Source organism: Mesocricetus auratus, unplaced genomic scaffold, assembly GCF_017639785.1.
Source record: "Mesocricetus auratus isolate SY011 unplaced genomic scaffold, BCM_Maur_2.0 Super-Scaffold_4256, whole genome shotgun sequence".
Classification (NCBI taxonomy): Eukaryota; Metazoa; Chordata; class Mammalia; order Rodentia; family Cricetidae; genus Mesocricetus; species Mesocricetus auratus.
In genome coordinates, this window is record NW_024429182.1 from 130,304,153 (window position 1) to 130,324,446 (window position 20,294).

At 49.8% G+C, this 20,294-nt stretch overlaps 1 protein-coding gene across 1 annotated transcript in view; it reads left to right on the forward strand.

Annotated features, from left to right (window-relative positions):
• Positions 1 to 5,995: 5,995 nt before the first annotated feature.
• Positions 5,996 to 20,294, forward strand: part of Aldh1a3 (aldehyde dehydrogenase 1 family member A3) — a 33,373-nt gene continuing 19,074 nt past the window's right edge. The window contains exons 1-5 of the mRNA XM_005084425.4: positions 5,996 to 6,184; positions 10,741 to 10,845; positions 13,290 to 13,430; positions 19,210 to 19,339; positions 19,843 to 19,904. Coding sequence (XP_005084482.1) covers positions 6,086 to 6,184; positions 10,741 to 10,845; positions 13,290 to 13,430; positions 19,210 to 19,339; positions 19,843 to 19,904 — 537 coding nt within the window. The 5' untranslated portion in view covers positions 5,996 to 6,085. The remainder of the gene's footprint in view (positions 6,185 to 10,740; positions 10,846 to 13,289; positions 13,431 to 19,209; positions 19,340 to 19,842; positions 19,905 to 20,294) is intronic.

Sequence of the window (20,294 nt, forward strand, 5' to 3'; positions counted from 1 at the left end):
GCCCAGCTGTTTGGGACTGTTTGTACCAAGCTATTCTTTTCCTTAGGTGGTTTCCCACTGTTCAATTTAGGAACGAATGCTGTGAATGAATCAGTGAAGTAGATTCATTTATTCTATCTCAGGGTTAGTTTTGGCATTGTTTTAAAGCTCCTATATGACATAAGTATAGTTCATCTAAACCATTTTAAATATTACACCATTTTAAATATTGGAGTGTGTGCGTGTGTGCGTGTGTGTGTGTGTGTGTGTGTGTGTGTGTGTGTGTGTGTGTGTGTGGTGTGGACAGTACATGTGAACATGTGGAGTTGGCTTCGATGGACCCGGGAATTAAACAAAGGGGGAGAACTTGGCAGCATGTGGTTTCACCGTAGCGCCTTCTTGCTAGCCCCAGGGCATTTGGATGGGCTCAAGATAGCAGAGATGGAGAGAACATTTCTTTAACTGGCTGTTATTTTGATATGAAAGTGACATAATCACTGCACTGCAGGCATTTGGTCATTGTCATGGGATGGGTTGGGTTTATACACCCAGCTCAGGGTGACAAACTGAGCAGGAGTCTTTGATGAGACAGGGTCTAGCCTTTGCTTGTATGGAAGAAACCCAGGGAAGGAAATCCGGAGCAAAATCTGGATCATCAGGTTCTCCCTTTGTCTACTCAAAATCCTTGTCTTAGAGTTCCACTTCAGAGGCACCTAACTGTCACAGGATGGCTGCTGCAGCCTCCGCTCTCACGTCTGTGTCCCAGGCAGTGGGAATGAAGGAGTCTCTGAGCTGACTCTACCCCAGTGAAGCTCAGGCCAAGACCTCAGCTTACATTTCGTTCACCACCACTGTCTGCAAGAGAAGATGGTAAACACGCTTTATCAAAACATATTGCTTCCTGTGATAATGTAGGGTTCTTATGAACAGAAAGACGAGACCATTGGAAGGTCAATCAGCTGTCATCCCTACCCACGTGTTCTTTCCTGGCCTTGTCACAACTCCTAACCACTGAAAGACAGGACAGTTCCAGAAGCCCTGTGCTGGCTGTCAGACACACACATCTCTCTCTCTCTCTCTCTCTCTCTCTCTCTCTCTCTCTCTCTCTCTCTCTCTCTCTCTCTGTGTGTGTGTGTGTGTGTGTGTGTGTGTGGTTTCATCAAGACCAGGCCCACAAACATTGTAATGTGTTCTCTTTGTTTTTATGTGATTGGTTCTCTTTTGCTTCTGCCTGGTTGGGGCTGATTTTCCTCAGGTTAATGTGTGTTTGTGTGGAAGACATTTCCTTGGGATCAAGAAATGCGATCAGGGTTGAGGAGAAAGCAGCTGAAAGAGGCAATGGGGTAGCCCTTCAGTCTTAGCCTTGCCTGTGCTAGTCACGGCACCTTCCTTCTTCGTGGGCTGCTTCTCACTCTCATGATCGTGGCTACAGTGGTTTGAATATGTAATGAACCCCAAACACCCATGTGTTACAGCTCTGGTTTTCATCCTATAGTGATGCCTTTAGGAGGCAAGGCCTAATGGAAAGCTAGTTAGTCATTGGAGGTGTGTTCTAAAGGGCCCTGGCAGCTGGCAACTTCCTTCTCTCTCTCTCTCTCTCTCTCTCTCTCTCTCTCTCTCTCTCTCTCTCTCTCTCTCTCTCTCTCCCTCTCCCTCTCCCTCCCTCCCTCCCTCCCTCCTTCCCTCCCTCCCTCCCTCCCCCCCTCTCTCCCTCTCGTTTTCAGTCAGTGTGAGGTGAACTCTGCCACCCGCTCCTGCCATAATTGTGAAACATCACCACAGACCGAAGAAAACAGGCCCGAGGGATCCTGGAAGTATGAGCTGAGATTCAGCCTTTCTCATCAGTTGACTGTGTCTGTGAAAGACTGTCTTCATTGGCCGTTGACGTGTGAGGGCTCAACCCGCTGTGGGCAGCACCATCCCTATGCAAGTGAATCTGGGCTGTATACGAAAGGATACACCATTGAATGAACCCTGGTTCCCGCCTCTAGGTTCCTGCCTGACTTCCCTCAATGGCTGATTGTGACCTAGAAGTGTAAGTCAAACGGACCCTTTCCTCACTCACCTAAGCTGCTTTTGCTCAAAGTATTTTTGTCACAGCAAAAGCAAACTAGAAGAGCATAGGAAAACAGATTCATTCGCATGCTCCCACAAAGTTGTAATGTGGGAGAGGAAGATTTAGTGAATCATAATTTATAAAATTTGCATGGTAAGAAGCTGCCTGTTCAAATGAATCTAGTCAACACTGGGCAGTTCCCACAAAAATGTAGACAATGCTTCAGTGATGATGGTAAACAAGCACTCAGAGTGAAATCAACCTTGCCTTAGTTCTGGGACACCGCCACCCCCATGGATAGCCCAGAAAACTGAGGTTGGGTTACCTATCCTGAGCCACCAGCGGCCATCTGACCATCACAGTGTCTTCACTTTATCAGAGATCGTCCTGTTGGAAAAGCTTAGCTCTCTGGGAAGCCTCTCAGAGCGTACGCCCATGGACCTGGATTGGGTCAGCCTTCTAGTCTCTGGGTGAGATGAGTGGTTTGGGCAAGGAGGAACAGCTCAGGGATGCCTGGGACCCCCAGAGGGCCCAGGCATCCTCATAGAGGCTCAGACAGTAGACTTGAGATAAAGTTAAATCAAGTGTGGGTTATGTCCTACCCATTATTAGCTACATTTATTATAGATTTCAACATCTCCCACAAACACGTTGGAAAACGGAATTAGGTTGCGACGTGAGACACATTATCTGTCCTCTCTTTTATCTCGGTTTTTGCCTTCATGTGTGTTTCTGTGGAGGCCAGAAGTTAACATAAGATGTCTTTCTCATCCCTCGCCACTTCAGAGAGATTGGCTGGCCAGTGAGCTCCAGGGATAGGCCTGTTTCCATCTACCCATCTGGAGCTGGAAATACACACACTGCCATGAGGAGTTTTTCCACACAGGTGCTAAGGAGCCAACTCAGGCCCTCCAGCCAACACAGCAAGAGCTTTAGTGACTCAGCCATTCCTCCTGTCCCCATGCTTTGTAAAACCATTCATTCATTCATCCATCCATTCATTCATTAATTCATTCGTTCATTTATATGTGCATGAGTGCTTTATCTGTGTGTATATATGTGCAATGTCCATAGGTACCAGACGAGGGTGTCTGGTCACTTGGTACTGGAGTTACAGACAGTTGTGAGCGGTCATGAGGGTGCTGCCCTAATGGTGATTATTTCTGTCATATGTTTACCACACAAACAAGCCTTCAACATAGTCCCGGATCACGCGGCACACCCACCAAGAAGCCAAGCCTCAGACAGTGCCAGCACCACCAACCTGAATACAAAAACAATAAGACAGCAGGAAAGTGTAGGCTGGGAAAGCCCCTTGAGCCAGGAAGAAAGGAGGGCAGCGTTCACCTTCTGAGGAGAAATGTTTTCTAGGGGGAAAAATGGGAGAATTAAGAACAGACACGTATACTTTACAGTTTTTCCAGTGTTATCTTGCTTGAGCCTCCCCAAGCGCTGGGACGTGGGAAGGGGTTGCAGGAAAGGAAATGAAAGCTCAGAGCTCCAGTGTCCAACACACGAACACACAGCTGGGTTTGAGGCAGGCATGGGGGAGGGAGGCTGGGCCCTCACCAACCACAATGCTCAGGAAGCTCCCAGACATGTAATGAGTCCCGTCCTCCTTTAATCCCTAGGACCAAGTCCCTGAGGCCAAGGCCATGACTTTGGTTCCTAGTAGACATGGCCAGAAGGGACAATCCCACTATTTTATCACCCCATAAAGCACTTATTACTTTAACTACAGCAGGTGACATGGGGCCACCTTGGGTGAATAAATGTGACAGAGAAATGTAAGAGGAACCTGTCCTCACACCCTGCACCACCCTCTCCCACAGTTTGCCTTTGGTGCCTCCGAGACAGTGATGTCCAGGGCAAGTATCCACCTGCCTCTGTTTACTCACCTGTAAAATGGGATCTTGAGCATCTCAGCTTCTCCCTGCCTGCTGAATGACAAGCGAGGGGAGTGGAGGAAGAGCCTTCCAGTCAGGACAAGCCCGGAGCCAAGCTCACTCCCCACCCCCACCTGCTCCTTAGGAACTGCCTACTACAGGGAAGGTCTGCAGTTGAGTGTTCTGCTCTGACCTCAAGGTCACACGGGAATCAGAAGAAGAGCCAGTGGTGAGCTGGTCTGTCTATGGCATTGCTACTGACTCAAAGGCTCTGCGGCAGGCCGCCACGGGTCAGGAGGGTGTGAGTTGAAGTTACCTGCATTATCCACTCTGACCTACAGTACCAACTATTGGGCAGAGTTCTTCCTCCCAATCCCATTCGCCACCCTGTCCGTCCCGCCATTATTTAATAAATACAATGTCCTCTGTTCATTGTCGGAGCTTGTACTTTCTTAAAGATCTGACAAACTGATAACCCAGGAAGGATCTCAGGTAAACTTTGTGGGATGGGAGTTCTGACAGGCTTGTTGTGACAAATGCCAGCTTTTGGTCCTTGGCCACTCACTGCACAGAGGGACAGTCTTTCACTATTTCAAAAACGCTCACACAGCATCCAGGAACCCTGGTGGGAGACATCCCAGCTGTTTTCAACAGAACAAGGTGGGAGTCATGGGGCCTGCCACACAGGTGGAGAGCCCAGAAAGTGGCAGGGGAGAGGAGGGGAGAATGTTGGTTACCCTGGTGTCAAAGGCAGAGGCTGTCTGTCAGCCCTCATTCATTTGGGGACCTACAGCCCTCCTCCTCCAGTCTAACCTGCATGCCTAACCTATAACAGCAGAAGACCTCCCCACCACCAAAAACACAGAGCTCAAAAGGGGCTTCTCCAAAGACTCACAGCTTATTCAGCTATCCAGAAGGACGCCTAGTGTCACTACGGTGAGGAAGGACACTAAGAACAGAAATGGGCACAAAGTGCCTAGAAAAGAGAGAGCTATTTCACTGACTCTGGTGGGACTTCTCACAGAAAGATGGCTGAGCCTCTCTGAGGATTAAACCAGCTCTCCTGTGAGGAGTTCAAGCCTAACTCTGATGAACCCACCCTATACTGGGGTGAGTGTCTTTCCCATGTTTCAGATGGGGCTTAAGACTAGTTCCTGCGATAAATGGAGCACTCCCTAAATGGCAAAATAAGAGGAGGTGGACATGCCTTCATCCCTACTCCTTCTTGGCAGTTCTGAGCAAAAGGAAACAGCTGCAAAGATCTCACGTCTTTTGTGTTTGGGGATTTTGTTGTTGTTGTTGTTGTTGTTTTCGTTTATAAAACGGAGATTTAATTTATGCATTTTGAATATTAAATAATTGTCCCCCTTGGGCTGGACCTGAAGGTGGTGTGTGCTTATGCAGACCAGAGGACCAGCAGCTGCAAGGCTCCCAAGTGCGGTGCATAAGAGCTGTCGCCTAGCTTTTGCCTTACGTCCTGCCTATGAAGAAGTTCTCTGCCAGCCCGACTCAGAGTGGACGCCGGTCGCTGGCGCCCCTAGCTTGGGCAGATGGACCTCGGGCATCTGGCTACTGGACCCCAAGCTGAGGCAGCGATGGGTGTTGGTCGCACGACGCCCAGATTCGGGCTCCGCGTAGGGCCCCAGAGCGAGCGCTCACTCCTGCCAAAGTTGGGCAAGAGCGGGGACCACAGGTGCCTTGGGCAAAAGTCTCCTGATTTCCGGGAGAGGGACCTGTTACCGCGATCGCTGCCCGACAGCTCCCTGCCCTTACTGGTGTCCGAAGTCCGGCGAGTTCCCGGCCGCCCTGAAGTCGCTCTCGGAGCTCGCGGAAGGGCAGCCTCCAGGGCGGCAGAAGCCCGCAGCGTGGTGGCCTCCCTGCAACGCACAGAGGGATCCGGTCCGAGGTCGGACCGGGACCGTCCTGCTCCCGCAGGGACAGGGGCCGCGGGAGGGGTGACTGTGGCTGCCCGGTCCCCTCCTCCCCTCCAGCGCCCGCCCTCCCTTCCTCTGTCCTGCAGCCAATTAGGCGGCCCCCTTGGGCGGGAGGCGTGGGGCGCTGCATAAAGGCGCGGAGCTGTCACCCGGAGCAGGCTGCGCACCGCCCAGGCAGAGTCGGTGCGTCTGAGACTCGGACGCTTCGGGTCGTGGAGAGCAGACCAGCCATGGCCACCACCAACGGGGCTGTGGAAAATGGACAATCGGATGGGAAACCTCCTGCCCTGCCGCGACCCATTCGCAACTTGGAGGTTAAGTTCACCAAGGTGAGGAGGGCTCCCTCTTGGACCCGACGACCTCGGACTCCCGCGCCGCCCAGCAGTCTGGTAGGGAGAGCCAGGACCAGGAGACAACCCTGCTGGGAGTCCACTGGGAGCTAGCTGGTGGGGTCTGACTCCTCGGAAACTTCACTTTGTTGGGGGGGGGCACCCAGAGTGGGAACCCCGGCCTCTGGCTCGGAGATCTAAGCCTCAAAATCTGAGGAGCAAGAGTACAACTCCGCAAGCTCCGAAGTTCCGGAGCTGCAGCCTGCAGAGGCCACGATGTGCCTGGGTGGGCCATCGCCCGCTCTGAGTGTTGGTGCTCGGAACAGTGACAGGGCGCGCCATGACTTCTTTACAGAGGGATTTCTGACCTGAAGGCCCTAGGCAGTGGGAGGGCTAGAGGTACCTGAGGGCCCAAAGATGAGTTTCAAGAATGAGCCCCATTGGGAACTGCAGCTGGGAAGTAGGTCTTCCTGGGCAATGGGAGAAGGACCTGGTACCTTCAGTGTGCTCAGCCTGAACCAAGTTTACCAGTCCAGCAGGAGAGGGGAGACGGAGAGCACTGATGATGAGCTGCAGGACGAACAAGGCCACAGCTAGTGCCCAGGAGTAGTGGCGTCTGCCCTTCTCCGGAGGCTGGACCAGGCAGACACCTGCTGTGAGCTACAGGGACAATGGTGATGTGTGTGTGTGTGGGGGGGGACAGGGCAGAGTCCATCCTGGAGGAAGAATAGCTGTAAACTCTCGATGCACTGCTCTGTGCCTGCTGGATGCAGGGCATCGGAGGGCCTCAGATCCAGGGCAGCTTTTGGCTTCGGGTCTGGAAACTTCAACCCATCTTATTTGCACATCTTATCCATAGTTCCTGACTCCAGCTGTCACAATGCTTAGAAACCACCTTCATCAATTTTATTTTCAAAAGTAGCAATTACCCCTCTGGAATAATTTTAATCAAAAGGCAAAGTGGCAGGCCACTATGTGTGGCCTTCAGACCCTGATGGGTTGGCACTTAATTCCCAAAGTTGGCCATGCCGACATATAAATTGCATGACATTCACACGAGCTGTTTTCCCAAGGAAGGCCCTGTGATCAAGGCAGGCCCAGCCCTGGGAGGACTGGAAGTTTCTTGAATGTAGTTTCCTCAATTGGCTCAGCCTTAGAGGGAGAATTCCAACACCAGCTCTAGGAAAGGGAGGAATAATGGCTTCGCTTTCCAGACCCACACTGTGATGGGGTTTTTGTTCTGGTGGTGACTGTTTTGTTTTGCTTTTACAATTCTGTAAAACACCACAGCCACCAGAAAATGAACAGGATTGTCCCCTTGCTTAGTATCTTGAGTCCTCCCACAACAGTCTGGCTACAGGTCAGGAAAAGTTTGCCTCTTTCTAGGTGAATCCCTGAACACTTTAAAGGTATCGGTGTAGCTTTTACGAGAGGGTCTTGGGAGATCCTCAGGGGAGAGATTGCTATCCTGAGCAGTCCCCCTCCCCCTTTGCGGATAGAAGGTGCTGGTGTGTCTGACGGAGGCCACAGAAACCTGGGGAGATGCAGGGGACTGAGAGGTGGGATCCTTGGAAGGTTCCAGGAGATTCTTTCTCCGACTGCCGAATGTTTGGCTACACCTTCCACCCCTTATTGTTTCTGCCTGCTTCCTTCTTGCTCCTTGAGCACCTCTGCGGAGCCCTCTGCTAACAATTAAAAGGCCAAGGCGAGCTTGGTACCATCGGGGTGCCCTGGACTAAGTAATGGAGCCAAAGATGCTGAAGAGCAGAGTCCAGGCCCAGGACAAACAGTAGGCTGTGTAGTATTCGAGCCAGCAAGGGTGTGCGCAGTTTTCCTGACTCACTGGGCTTCTCTAACATGGAGGACCGGCTTAAGCCCAGGCCGCGGCAGGACTGTCTACCAGTGTTCAGAAAGGTGACTTTATCAAAGCTACTTCATCTGTCCTCAGATTTTTATATTGGGCACAGGTTCATGTGGAGTGAGATTCTGGTGAGGAGAGGGAGGGTGGGGGGGCATCCACGTACTGATCGTTAGAGGATGGCAGCCTTTTCCATTTCAGGGACCCACTTCCAGCAGCAGAGGTTCTCTTTCTAGTGTCTTAATTCATCAAAATACAAAGTTTTACCATCTCTTTCATGAAAGTGAAATTCCCCCAAATCTCCTGGGAATGCAGTCATTTTGAATTTAGCTGAGTCCAATGGAAGTTGATGGAAATAATGCCAGCAACATTCTCTTTTGTGATTATCACCCTTACCGTCTCGAGCACTGGCCTTCCAGGTCCATTGGTGAAATATGAAATCTATTTACACCCCATAGTATATTTTTAGCCTTATATCTCAATAATGCCCTGTTCCCACCGGTTCACACGTCAACGAAGACCTGTCAGCTAGTACCTTATGATTCACAATCCAGCCAGCATCAGTGGTGAGCCCCGCCCAGGACTGTTTCTTCATTTGTGTTTATGAGGTGCTTTGGTGGAAAGAAAACCAGCAGTGGGAACCACTTACAAGATCACTTACTAGTAGGATAAAGAAATCAGTGAGAAACTCTGAGATGCAGAAATAAGGTCAACTGGGCTGGAGTTTTTATTTGAGGTAGATGGTTTTCAAGGTCTAAGCATCAATGTCAGGAACGGCCAAGTATATACATATATATATAAAGAGTATGCCTAGAGATGAGGTGTATGTAGCAGACATCTGATCACTGCAATCTGCCTCCATTCCCTGCTATTTAGACTCTGTTTTACCACCTTCTCATTTTCCCTCCCCCTTGGAATTGATACCAGGAAGGACCTAGAATCAGCAATTTTCACTGACAGTCTCTATTATCTAACCGACGAAATTTCATCTTCCTTCAAATGGGCCTGCTGCTGGCTTCACTTTCCTCCCCGCACTAACTCCTTCCTTCCCTGCTTATTAATTTCTCGCTGTTGCCGAGTAATTACTTGCTGCACGGCAAAAGTGAACTCTTGGGTTTGGTTTCAGCTGGAAGAATAAACCTGTAATTGTAGCCAGGCCTTTTCCTCGCGTGCTTCCCTGGGGGCATGGCCTCACATGGAAGGCTCTGAGCTTCCAGAAGCTGGATGGGTATACAGGACTGGAACTTCGTGCTCTCAGCTCCAAACTCCATATTGAGGGTCTGGATTAGCCTCTGCTCACCTGTCTGGCCAAAGCTTGCCTGATGTTTGAGCTTCACTCCAGAGGTAGCCTGGGTTGGTTTCCTTCTGCTTCGAAACATATACAAGAGAAGTCTGAGACAATGGCAACCAAGCCACACTCTCAGGGCATGGTTACTCTGCTATTAGCAGGGCATTGTCCTGTCCCAAATGAATTGACTCCCATCATTGAAAGTAGCCTCACAGTGAAAAAACGTATTGTTATTATTATCATTTTACTCACTTACATAGCTTTGTGATATGGTCTAGGCTGCAGAATGCAGGCAGGCACATGGCTGCCTTTTCTGTGGGTGGGCTGCATGCATGGGGCTCCGGAAGCTGCAGAAACTGTGACTGCCCTGGTGGCTGGCAGGCCTTTTATGCCATCAGAGTCTGCTTTGTATGCTATGGGCCCCCTCCATTTCTGGTTCTTTCCAAAAGCCACATCTTTTTTATTTTTATTTCATGTGTATCTGTGCTTTGCCTGCGTGTATGTCTGTGTGAGGGTGTTAGATCCCCTAGAATTGTCGCTACAGACACTTGTGAGCTGCCACGTGGGTGCTGGGAATTGAACCCTGATACTGCGAAGAGCAGCCAGTGCTCTTTACCACTGAGCCATCTCTCCAGCCACCCAAAGCCACAACTTCTAAAGGTGATTAGAGCTTAGAAAAAAGTCCCAGTAAGTAGAATGGGTCTCAGCACACTGATTCTTCCTAAATATTGTATTTTTAGCTGTGTTTTGAATACTTGAGGCCTCCGTGAGATGTGAACTACTTATTTCTGGATATAAATGGCAGTTTTCTACACCGTTAACATAATCTAAAATGTTTCTAACCCAGATATTTAACTCTGTTCCTAAACTGACTTTGTAAAAGGCCCCAGCAAGGTTTCCAACTCTGTAAAAGAGATTCAGAGACCAAGCCACCATGTGGCTTAAGAAGTCTAAGATGTTATGGGATGATCTCGAATAAGCCTAGGTCCTGGGGGTCTTGCTTGGAAGGAGGAAGGGGTGTGCATAGCTTACAGCCTTTCGGGACCTGGCAGATTGTATGTACGCAAGCCTGCCCACCCTTCTGTTAAAGCCCTACCACCAGGCCAGCTTCAATGTGCATACTCCTTGTAACCATTGACTTCATCAGTCCCTCGGCAAGCCCATGCTATTGCTTCAAACAAAGACATAATTTAGAAAAATAACTCCAAAGGACTTTAGATTAATTATGTCAAACTGGTTCTAACTGTGAGGCCATTCCCCATCGGTTGCTTCGTGTGATTCTGTGTTCTGTGACATTCAGGGGAGGGGGTGGGGAAGAAGGCAGACAAGACGTTACCTAAGATCCTCAGCATGTTGCAATTGTATGATTTTGATTTAAACCTAATTTGTTGCACTTCCTTTCCCGCTTAGATATTTATCAACAACGACTGGCATGAATCCAAGAGTGGGAAAAAGTTTGCCACATATAACCCTTCAACTCTAGAGAAAATCTGTGAGGTGGAAGAAGGCGATAAGGTGGGTCTCCTCCCCCTTCCCCAGTAATTCGATGAGAGGGAAGGCTGAGGAAGCTGTGTGGCGTGGCTGTAAGACACGTGGGCCCACCTCCAGGTAGGCCCAGGGCAACCGCAGCAGCCCGTCGGTATGTGCAGCTCAGACACAGCCTAGCGTGGGATCAATTACAGATGGTCCTCTGAGCAGAGTCACCATCTTTGATGGATGTTCCTCCATCTCTGAGGATGACCTCAGCTGTCTTCATCACGCAGCTCAAGGGAAGGTTTTTATCAATTATTCCAACCTGCAAGCATTAAAGAATCTCTCAAGAAGGCATTTCCTGCTGGTGTGTTTCACCAAAAGTAGCATTCTGGCAGGAGACACTTAAAAGGGGGGGACTGGAGGGAGGAGAATGCTCCCAAATGGTCCTGGGGGTGTTAATATGTCACATGACTGCTTGGTTTCTCTGCTAGTGGACACACACACACACACACACACACACACACACACACACACACACGATCATGAGAGACTGTAGTCTCTGTAGACCTTTACCCTGGTGTAAGGTCTCCTTTATCACACAGACATGGAGTGACTTCAGCTTGTATCTGTTTTTACCTTTCAAGGTCATAAAGTGTGTTTTAAATAGAAAGGCCTCTAAAGAAAAGATGATTAGGGTAACAACCTCCTACAGAGGGAAGAAAAACATGACTGTCTGCTTAGCTACCAGGGCACTGGATGGATTGCCTGCCTTTCTCCCTTCCTCCTTCCCTTCCTCTCTCCCTCCATCCATCCCCTCTCTTCCTCTCTTCCTCCCCTTTCCCTTCCTGTTTCTCTCCCTCTCTTCCTTCCATCACCTTTCCTCCCTCCTGCTCCATCCCTTCCCCCCCACATTCTCTTCCCTTCCTTCATTCCCCTCTTCTTTCACTCCCCCCCCATTCTGAGATACTGTCTTGCACTAATTCCGGGCTAGCGGAAAATTCCTAGGCTTTCACAGATCTTCCTGGGACTACAGAGGCTACATATTGGGGGTGGGGAAGAGTGGGGTGTTGCAGGTCAACCCCAGGCCTCTTTGCATGCTGGGTAAGCACTCCAGTGCTGAGCAACACCCTCAGCCCTTGGTTTCTTGAGGCTGTTTTCACTATTTAGCGCAGTCTTGCCTCCAACTCCTGGTCTTCCTGCCTCCCCCTCCCACGCGCTGAGGTTAGAGGTGTGTACCATCACACCTGCTGATACACACACGTCCTTACTGTGTGCATCGGTGAGGCCAAGTGGGTGAAGAAGACTGGGATTTTCTTCCGCAAGTGACAACTTTTGTATGGGCAGGAAGCCCAGTGGCTCACAGGCATAGATAGACCCAGATCCCTGTGGTCCCTTACACTGAAAAGCAAAGAAATAGGGAGGAAACTGGGAGGGAAAGGGGTGTATGGTTGATAAACCCCAGGAGGAAAGTGGGAACCGGGTGGCAGGGTCTGGTTCCTCCCATCACCTGGATAAACATTTTACTCCATACACCCAGAGCCAGAGGCTACCCATCCCTTGCAGCAGAAGAGGCCCTGGCCTCCCCTCAGGAGCCAGGACGAGAACCACAGTATCCAACATTTCCCTTGCTAAAGCATGCCCTCATTCCATGAAGGCTTTGGTGATGGTCTTGGCTGAGACTTCTAACTGGGGTCCTCATCAACTACCTGTCACTTTACCTAGAGAGACAGGCTCGGGGCAGGGTGAGACATTGCCTATCAGCAGCCAGATTTTCCTGAAATGAGTACAGGTGGCTCTCTGCATACCTCTCCCTTCTGTTCTTTGAAAAGATGGAGGGGGGCAAGGCTCAGTAGTGGAAGGTTTGTTTAGCCCATTGCAAGGCTTCAATTCAATTCTCAGCACACACACACACACACACACACACACACACACACACACTCACACACACACACAATCGCAAAGACCCGTGGCTGTTTTTCTTCCATAAGTACATTTGGTGTGGAAACGGTGGTTTCTATGTGTGTTGAAATGGAGCTGACACATAGAAAATCTTTTTAGTATTTTTATTAGTAGTATGTGTGTGCCTGCACACATTCCTGTGTGTTCACTGGGAGGTTAGAGGGCAACTTTCGGGAGCTCTCTTTGCACTGTGGGTCCTGGGTCTTGAACTTGGATCTTTAGCCTTTCACAGCAAACACTTATGCCAGCTCAGGTATCGCCTCATTGCCCTGAAAAGTCCTTTAGAACTGAAGTCAATGACTCTATAAAACATTAATATTTGGCCATTATAGAAATATTTTAAAGACTTATCATGTAAAGAAAAAAAAATACTTGGAAGACCCCAGTCATGCAAAGGATTTAAAAACTTGTGGCTTGAAGCCTTGGACTGCCCATCCTTCCTTGGCTCCACAGCAAGGCAACTGCTGTCTTCTGTGCCCTCAGACACATGTAAAGCGACACACTCTCTCTGTTGTTCTGCCGTGCAGCCCGATGTGGACAAGGCCGTGGAGGCCGCACAAGCTGCCTTCCAGCGGGGCTCACCGTGGCGCCAGCTGGATGCCCGGAGGCGAGGCCAGTTGCTGCAACAGCTGGCCGATCTTGTGGAAAGGGACCGTGCGATCCTGGCAGTGAGTACAGGCACCGGGCAGGTGTTGGGGGACAGTCCTCACTATTCCCCTCACGGGGGTGGGGGGCGCCTATCCCCGTGCGGTGCGGCTGGAAACGTCTGAGGTGCTTGTGTTGTGTGTCCATGGGTCTGTTTGGTCTTGGGATGCCTCAGGACTTTATCCATTTCATCTTGAAGTCAGACTTTCTCCCTTGCAGCTCAGCTTCTTGGCCAAGCTGTATAAAGGAAGTTCCCCGTCTCAATGGTTCCCAGTCTAGGGACGTTCACAGCTGGTCACTAAAGGCTGAGCTCACCTGACCTCGCCCAGACATTTATGTATTAATTGTTTTCTTTTCCACATTACGTTCCTTGCAAACATAAATATAACCTCATCATAGTTATGCTAGTCTCCCCTTATCTGAGGTTTCATTATCAGAGACACCCACCAGCTCGAAAATGTTACATGGAAAAATCCTAGAAATAAGCAATTGACCTTGTATTGCAATGAGCTATTGTAATTTCATTTATTAGTTGCTGTTTCTCATCTCTTTTGGTAACTTATAAACTAAGATTTATTGTAGCAACTTAATAAGGGAAAAAATGCAGTATGTATTTAGGGATGAGGCACTACCTGAAGTTTTCAGGCATCGTAGAATATGCATGAGACCACAGACTGAATGAGTTGGTTGTGGTCCTTCTGTTTGAATTATTAAAGTAAATGACACTGTTTATAGAAAATCCAGGACCTTGTATTATCTAAATGCATTCCTGTGTCACCCCTGAACTGGAGAGTGGTAAACAACTCCATAACATTGGCAAGGACAAGACTTGATTATAGAAGGCCAATAGGTCTGGGTTCAAATCCCAGCTGTGCCACTTACTGATTATATGCTGGGTTTTTTTTTTTTACTGCTTGAGATTATTTTCTTCAGGTAAAATGCCATAGATAGTGATATCCAAGTATTGGGGGGGCATTTGAAGTCAGCAGGGTCCCCAGCATAAGTAGTTATTATAAATAATAGCACTCATCACGTTGATGCTACAGAACCCTAGGCTCTGACCCAAGCTGCTCGCCTCTCTGCTGAGCAGTAACTTAGAGACCTTAGCTCCTCTGCTAGGACATAAGGACATGGATAGCAAAACTGCCTACCCATGGGCAGGACACAAATGCTTCCAGGCAGGGAAGGCCTTAATAAGTTGTAAGCTTGCACTGCAACAAGATTCAGCCCTCCTTTGGTCCTGAGGTAGATGACCAGAAGACATCACTGGGCCATACAAAGTCTTTTGCTTTTTAAATGCTTTTAGTCATTATGTGTTGGGAATGTGTGTGTGTGTGTGTGTGTGTGTGTGTGTGTGTGTGCACGCTTGCATTTGTGGAGGTCAAGGGACAACTTTTAGGAGTTGGCTCCCAAGGTCAGGTGGCAAGCACCTGCCCCAAGGCTGTATCACCGGCCCCTCAGCTTGAAACCATCACAACCTTCACTCTAGCTGTTGTACAGTTCAATTTCTTGGATAAATTTTTGTTTCAAACCTTGAGGCCCATTTTGTAGGAAGGAACATCTCCTTTTCAGTCTTTGATTTAGAAAAATGGTTTCGATGTTGAAAACCCTTTTGAAGAACGGTATCAGGCAGGACACTGAACTGCCTGTGTCCTGAGTGTGCTCCTTGGGGTTAGGGGAGCTCTCCTTGAGAGGGATCTGTGGATAGCCTGAGCACTGTTTCCTTCCTCCCAGTTGCTAGGCCTCCTGTTCCCAGGACTGAATCTGAGTGAGTATAGCTCCCTCCCAGGGTAAAAGCTCCAGAGAGCTTAGGCTTTCTTCCTGCACCGAAAACCAGCCGCACTGTTCAAGCTGCCAAACTGGCTTTTTCAAAAACATTTCTGTTTTCCCCCGCATGAGCTCATCAGTCTGCAATGTCCGTGAGCACTAATAGCAGGCTCAAGAGGATGTGCCCTGGGCAACCCTCCCCACCCAGTCCTCAAGTGTCGGCACCATCCGTGGTGCACCCCGGGCAAGGCCACCTTCCTCTGCAGCCTGCCCCATCACCCTGGCACGGCAGCGCTTTGGTAGCCAACAGCCACAGGTGGGAGGACTAGGGACAGCACCCGGCACATCGCTCCTGCCGCTGCAACCTGCTTGCCCACAAGAAATAAGATCCAGCTCTTGGCCACAACATTAAAGGGACCCAAGAATGACTGGGAAATACGGCTTTGAAAATTCTGACCACATCACAGGAAGGCGCCCCTCCCTCTCTACCTTGATATGGTTTCCTGCCTTTTCGAGCCACAAAGTGCTTTATTCTGTCATATTCTCTGGCCAGCTCAGTGGTTTTGATGGAGCTGGGTGTTTACTCTGTGTTCAAAGTTTGGAAACAGATGTGGGGGCCTCGGTGACTCGTGGTTTTCCAGCTCTGTTGAGGCACCCTGGGCCCAAGCTGTAGACTTTTGGGTGCTCATCTACCTAGGTGTCAAATAGCTCCCCCACCCCATGGAAGACCAACCTTTCAACCTAGGTGCCATTTCCCGACCCTTGTTTGCAGTCTGAGCATACTGGCATCGGGGAAGCCATCCCAGAACTTTCTTGTCCTGCAGCCTCTGAATGCCGAGACGCATTCATCTTTCAGAAGGGGCATTTTTCTCTTAGTACGCTGGGGAGAGTAAGCCTGGGAGTGGCTGAGGTGGCTCGTGTTTGAACCACAGCGGTAAGTCACAGGACAGCCATCTGTTTCTGTCAGGCGCTAACATTTGATTCCTCAAGCTCAATCCTCTAACTCCAGTCTCCTCCTCTCCCTCCTCCTCATCTTTTTCTTCTTTTTTTTTTTTTTTGTGCATGTGAGGATGCACATGTGTCTTAGAGTTTCTATTGCTGTCATAAAAACGCCACGTCAAAAAAGCAACTTGAGGAGGTTTATTTCAGCTTACAGCTCTCGGGTCACACTCCATCACGGAGGAAGTCAGGACTGGAACTCAAGGCAGGAGCTGGAGGCAGGAGCTGAGGCAGAGGCTGTGGATGTGTGATGCCCAATGGCCTGCTCCTCATGGCTTCGCAGCCTGCTTTCTCACACCATCCAGGATTAACTGTGCACTGCAACACTGCCCACAGTAAGCTGTGGGCCTTCCCCATCGTCCACTAATCCAGAAATGCCCCCACCACTCTGATGAGGAGGGCATCTTCTCAACTGAGGCGTTTTCTTCCCAAATGACTCTAGTTTATGTCAGGCTCACAAAACACTAGCCAGCACAACATGTGAATGTAGATACACATGCACGTGTTTCAATGTGTGTGTGTGTGCTGTTCCACGGGAGCAACACACTTAGTTTTTGTTGTTGTTGTTGTTGTTGTTGTTGTGTGTTTTTTAAATAGAATTTCTGATTGGCTTGGAGTTCACTAACTAGGCAAGGCCTGCTGACCAGTGAGCCCTAGGGACCTGTCTCAGCAGCCATTTTCATGCAGGAATTACAAGACTGTGCTACCATACCTGGCTTTTCTTAAACATGGGTCCTGAGGATTGAACTCGGGCCCTCATACTTGGAAGGCAAGCCCTTTACCAACTGAGCTATCTCCTTAGCCTCCCCTCCCTTTAAAGAACTTGCTGTCTAAGTGTATTGTGAACTGAGTTTGTTTGTACAGATACTTTACAACCAACCTAGAAATTTCAAGCTATTGCTCTACTAAGCAATCTTGCCTAAGTTAAGGATTTAAGAATCTGTGGGCAATGCTTATTGAATGCCCTCCAAGAAGCTGATTTGTAGGCTCTGGGCTTGTAGTGTGTACTATCTCATTTTAAAGTCAGGAAGTTAGGGCCCAGAAAAAGCTAGTGCCCTGTCCAAGGCCACCCAGCCAGACGTAGAAATCCAGGATGAGAGACAGACGGTTGCCATGTCGCAAACTTTCCCACAATGATCCATCTATGTCCTCTCCCTTGCCATATCACAGCAAGGACCCAAGAACAGACAGACCTGTGGCTTCATGCACAGGTGTGCGCAGGCTCTTGGGAACTTCACAGAGCTGGGGGCCTTTGGACATTCTTGAAAATGCTAGGTTTCTCCTCAGGAAATGAAGGTGCCAACTTGGATGACAATCCACAGGGGCCAAAGGTACAGGGTACTGGGTGTCACGCTGGCCTCCAAATGGTTGATGCTGTGGGTATGACGCAGGCCTCAGTCAGAACTAACCAAGATATGTCATCTTAAGAAAGTCCAAGTCCTTCTTCCTCAGAGTCGTATTGAGGATCACCATGCACTTGTCCAGTGCTGAAGAGGAAGCTGAGCACCTGGACGGTTGCATTAGCACCTGGACGGTTGCATTGCAGTGGGTTGTTTACATGAGTGTTGTGTTCCCTGATTCCATTAACTCGCATATCAGCCCCAAGAGGGTGGAAATGCTGTCATGAGCATGTAACTGAGGTGGAAGACATTGGGGGGCTCAGCCAGCATCAGCCAGGGCAGATGGCTCCTCTGACTAGGAAGATGGCTCAGTTAACAGTGTTTGCTGCACAGACATGAAGACCTGAGTCTGGATCCTTAGCATCATTTAAAAAGCTAGTCATGACAGGATGTACCTGTAAATCCCAGATGTAGGGAGATAGAGACAGGGGAACCCTGGAGCTTACCAGCCAGTCAGTCTAGTTAAATCAGTGAACTCCAGGCTCAAGGAGAGACTGTCTCAAAAAATAAGGTGGCCAGTGATTGAGGAAGCTTCTAGATGCGTACACACCCATATGCACATGTGTCCACGCACACATGAACATGTACACACATGCATGTACCACACACAGAGAAAGAAGCAAAGGTCAGACAGAAGAGCCCTGAATATCTTAAGCCTTCCAAATACCTAGGGACAGCCGCCTAACCAGTGCTGGCTGAGATGGCTGGACATCAGTGCTGGCTGGCTGGCTAGCCTGAGGGAGTCACTGGGCCCTGCTAGCCTGTCTGCCCCTTCGTCTTCTAATGGAAACAGAGACAACCAGCATGCCATACGACATAGGCAAGTGCTTTGGGGATAAAACCCTGGGTAAGGAATGAGGAGGCTCCTCCCTTCCTCTCTCCAGCATCCTCTAGTCCCATAGACACTTCAGCAGGAATCCAGCCCTAGGCAACACAATCAGGATCCGGTGGACACTTCCTGTGAAGCTGGATAACTGGAGGTTTCAGCATAGCGCTCCACAGGGCTGCCTGTGTGAAGAGACAAAGGGGTTTCTTTCACCCAGGCTAGAAATAGAAAAGAATCCCAATATTGAGCAGGGGCACCGTGGCCTGGGTGACCGCCTAGCCCCGCCAGCTTGCCCTCCCTGCTCTGTTTCCGCATCCGGCCTGCAGCCCGCTTGGAGAGCACTGCATCTTTGTGGTGGTGGCTTGACCCTCCTGAACTCTAGTCATTCTTTCCACTGCCACACTAACCCGCTCAGCTGAGAAGGCAAAGCCAACAACGCCTTCCCTTTCTCTTTGGTTAGAAGAAGCCACCCTCTTTTTAGCCAAACTTCTGGAAGCTCCCTGGGGTGCACGGATTTGCATGTCTGGATGGTACAGTGGAGACTGCTCTGGATGGAAGAGCAAACGCCAGAGTGGCTGGCACCCAGCACACCTTCAAATGAGCAGCAAGGGAGACAGGCAGAAAGGCTGGCCAGTCCTTGCCGGTAGGGGGCAGGTCCATTTCAATGGAGAGGCAGGCTTTCTGAAGTGGTGTGTAAGACTGAGGTGTAGTGTTTGCCCTAGGGCTGGGCTTTCCCCTGCACCCCTCTACTTAACAACCGGAAGAGAAAAGAAAAGCATGTCTACAAAAGGAGCCATCTTGTTTTTGCAGACTCTGGAGACAATGGACACCGGGAAGCCATTCCTCCAAGCCTTCTTTGTCGACCTGGAGGGCTGCATTAGGACCTTCAGATACTTTGCCGGGTGGGCAGACAAAATCCAGGGCAGGACCATCCCCACAGGTGAGCCCCTAGGATAGATTGGAGCCTCGCTTGGGTCTACTGGGGAGTCTGTCTGCTCCTCCCTCTAGGCCCTTTTCCCTGTGGGGCATCCTTCCCACTGCCCTCTCCCCACATGGCAACAGGTGGCTTCCTCTGGGGAACTCAATTCCTGCTCTGAACAGAGCTCAAATCACTTCTTTGTGTGACGGATAAGACCCGGCCCCTTTGCAGGCTTCTCCGTTTCTTTCTTATAGCGTTCCATGTGAAAGTCTTTTATGTTTGTTTCTTGTGGGGTTGGTTTTTTGCTTGTTTGTTTGTTTTGTTTTTGTGAGATAGGGTCTTTCCATTATGTAGCTCTGGCTGTCCTGGAACTTGCAATGTAGACCAGGCTGACCTTGAACTCCCTGAAATTCACTTGCTTCTACCTCCCAAGTGCTGGGATTAAAGGTGTGCACCAACAACGTGGGCCCTTGTGAAATCCTTCACCATGACTGTATTCTTTCCCTCTGTCACCTGTCTTCCAGATAACAACGTTGTGTGTTTTACCAGGCACGAGCCCATCGGGGTGTGTGGGGCCATTACACCAGTGAGTATGGAAGTTTACAGTCACAGACTCTGTTTCTGTCCACCACAACCACCACGGACTGAGTGCAGGCTAGGGGCACGGGGCTCTGTGCATAAGGGTGCCCAGGGTGGTTCAGGGTGTATGGCAGGAGGCATGATAGATTCCGGCACAGTGGTCAGAGTGGCCTGCTCCTCTGAGATGAAGAGTCTCTTTACTGGAGCTGGAAAATAAGAAAGTTTGATCAGCAGGGAAGAGGGCTTTGTAAGCAGTGGTACCTGCCTGGCAAAGGCACGGGTTGGCCGCCTCCTTGGAAGGAAGCAGAGGAAGGCTGGTGAGTGGGAGCTTAGGCTAGGCGGAGCACACTGGCAGATAGCAGGACCGTTCGCACAGCCTGTGATCCGAGGCCGCTGA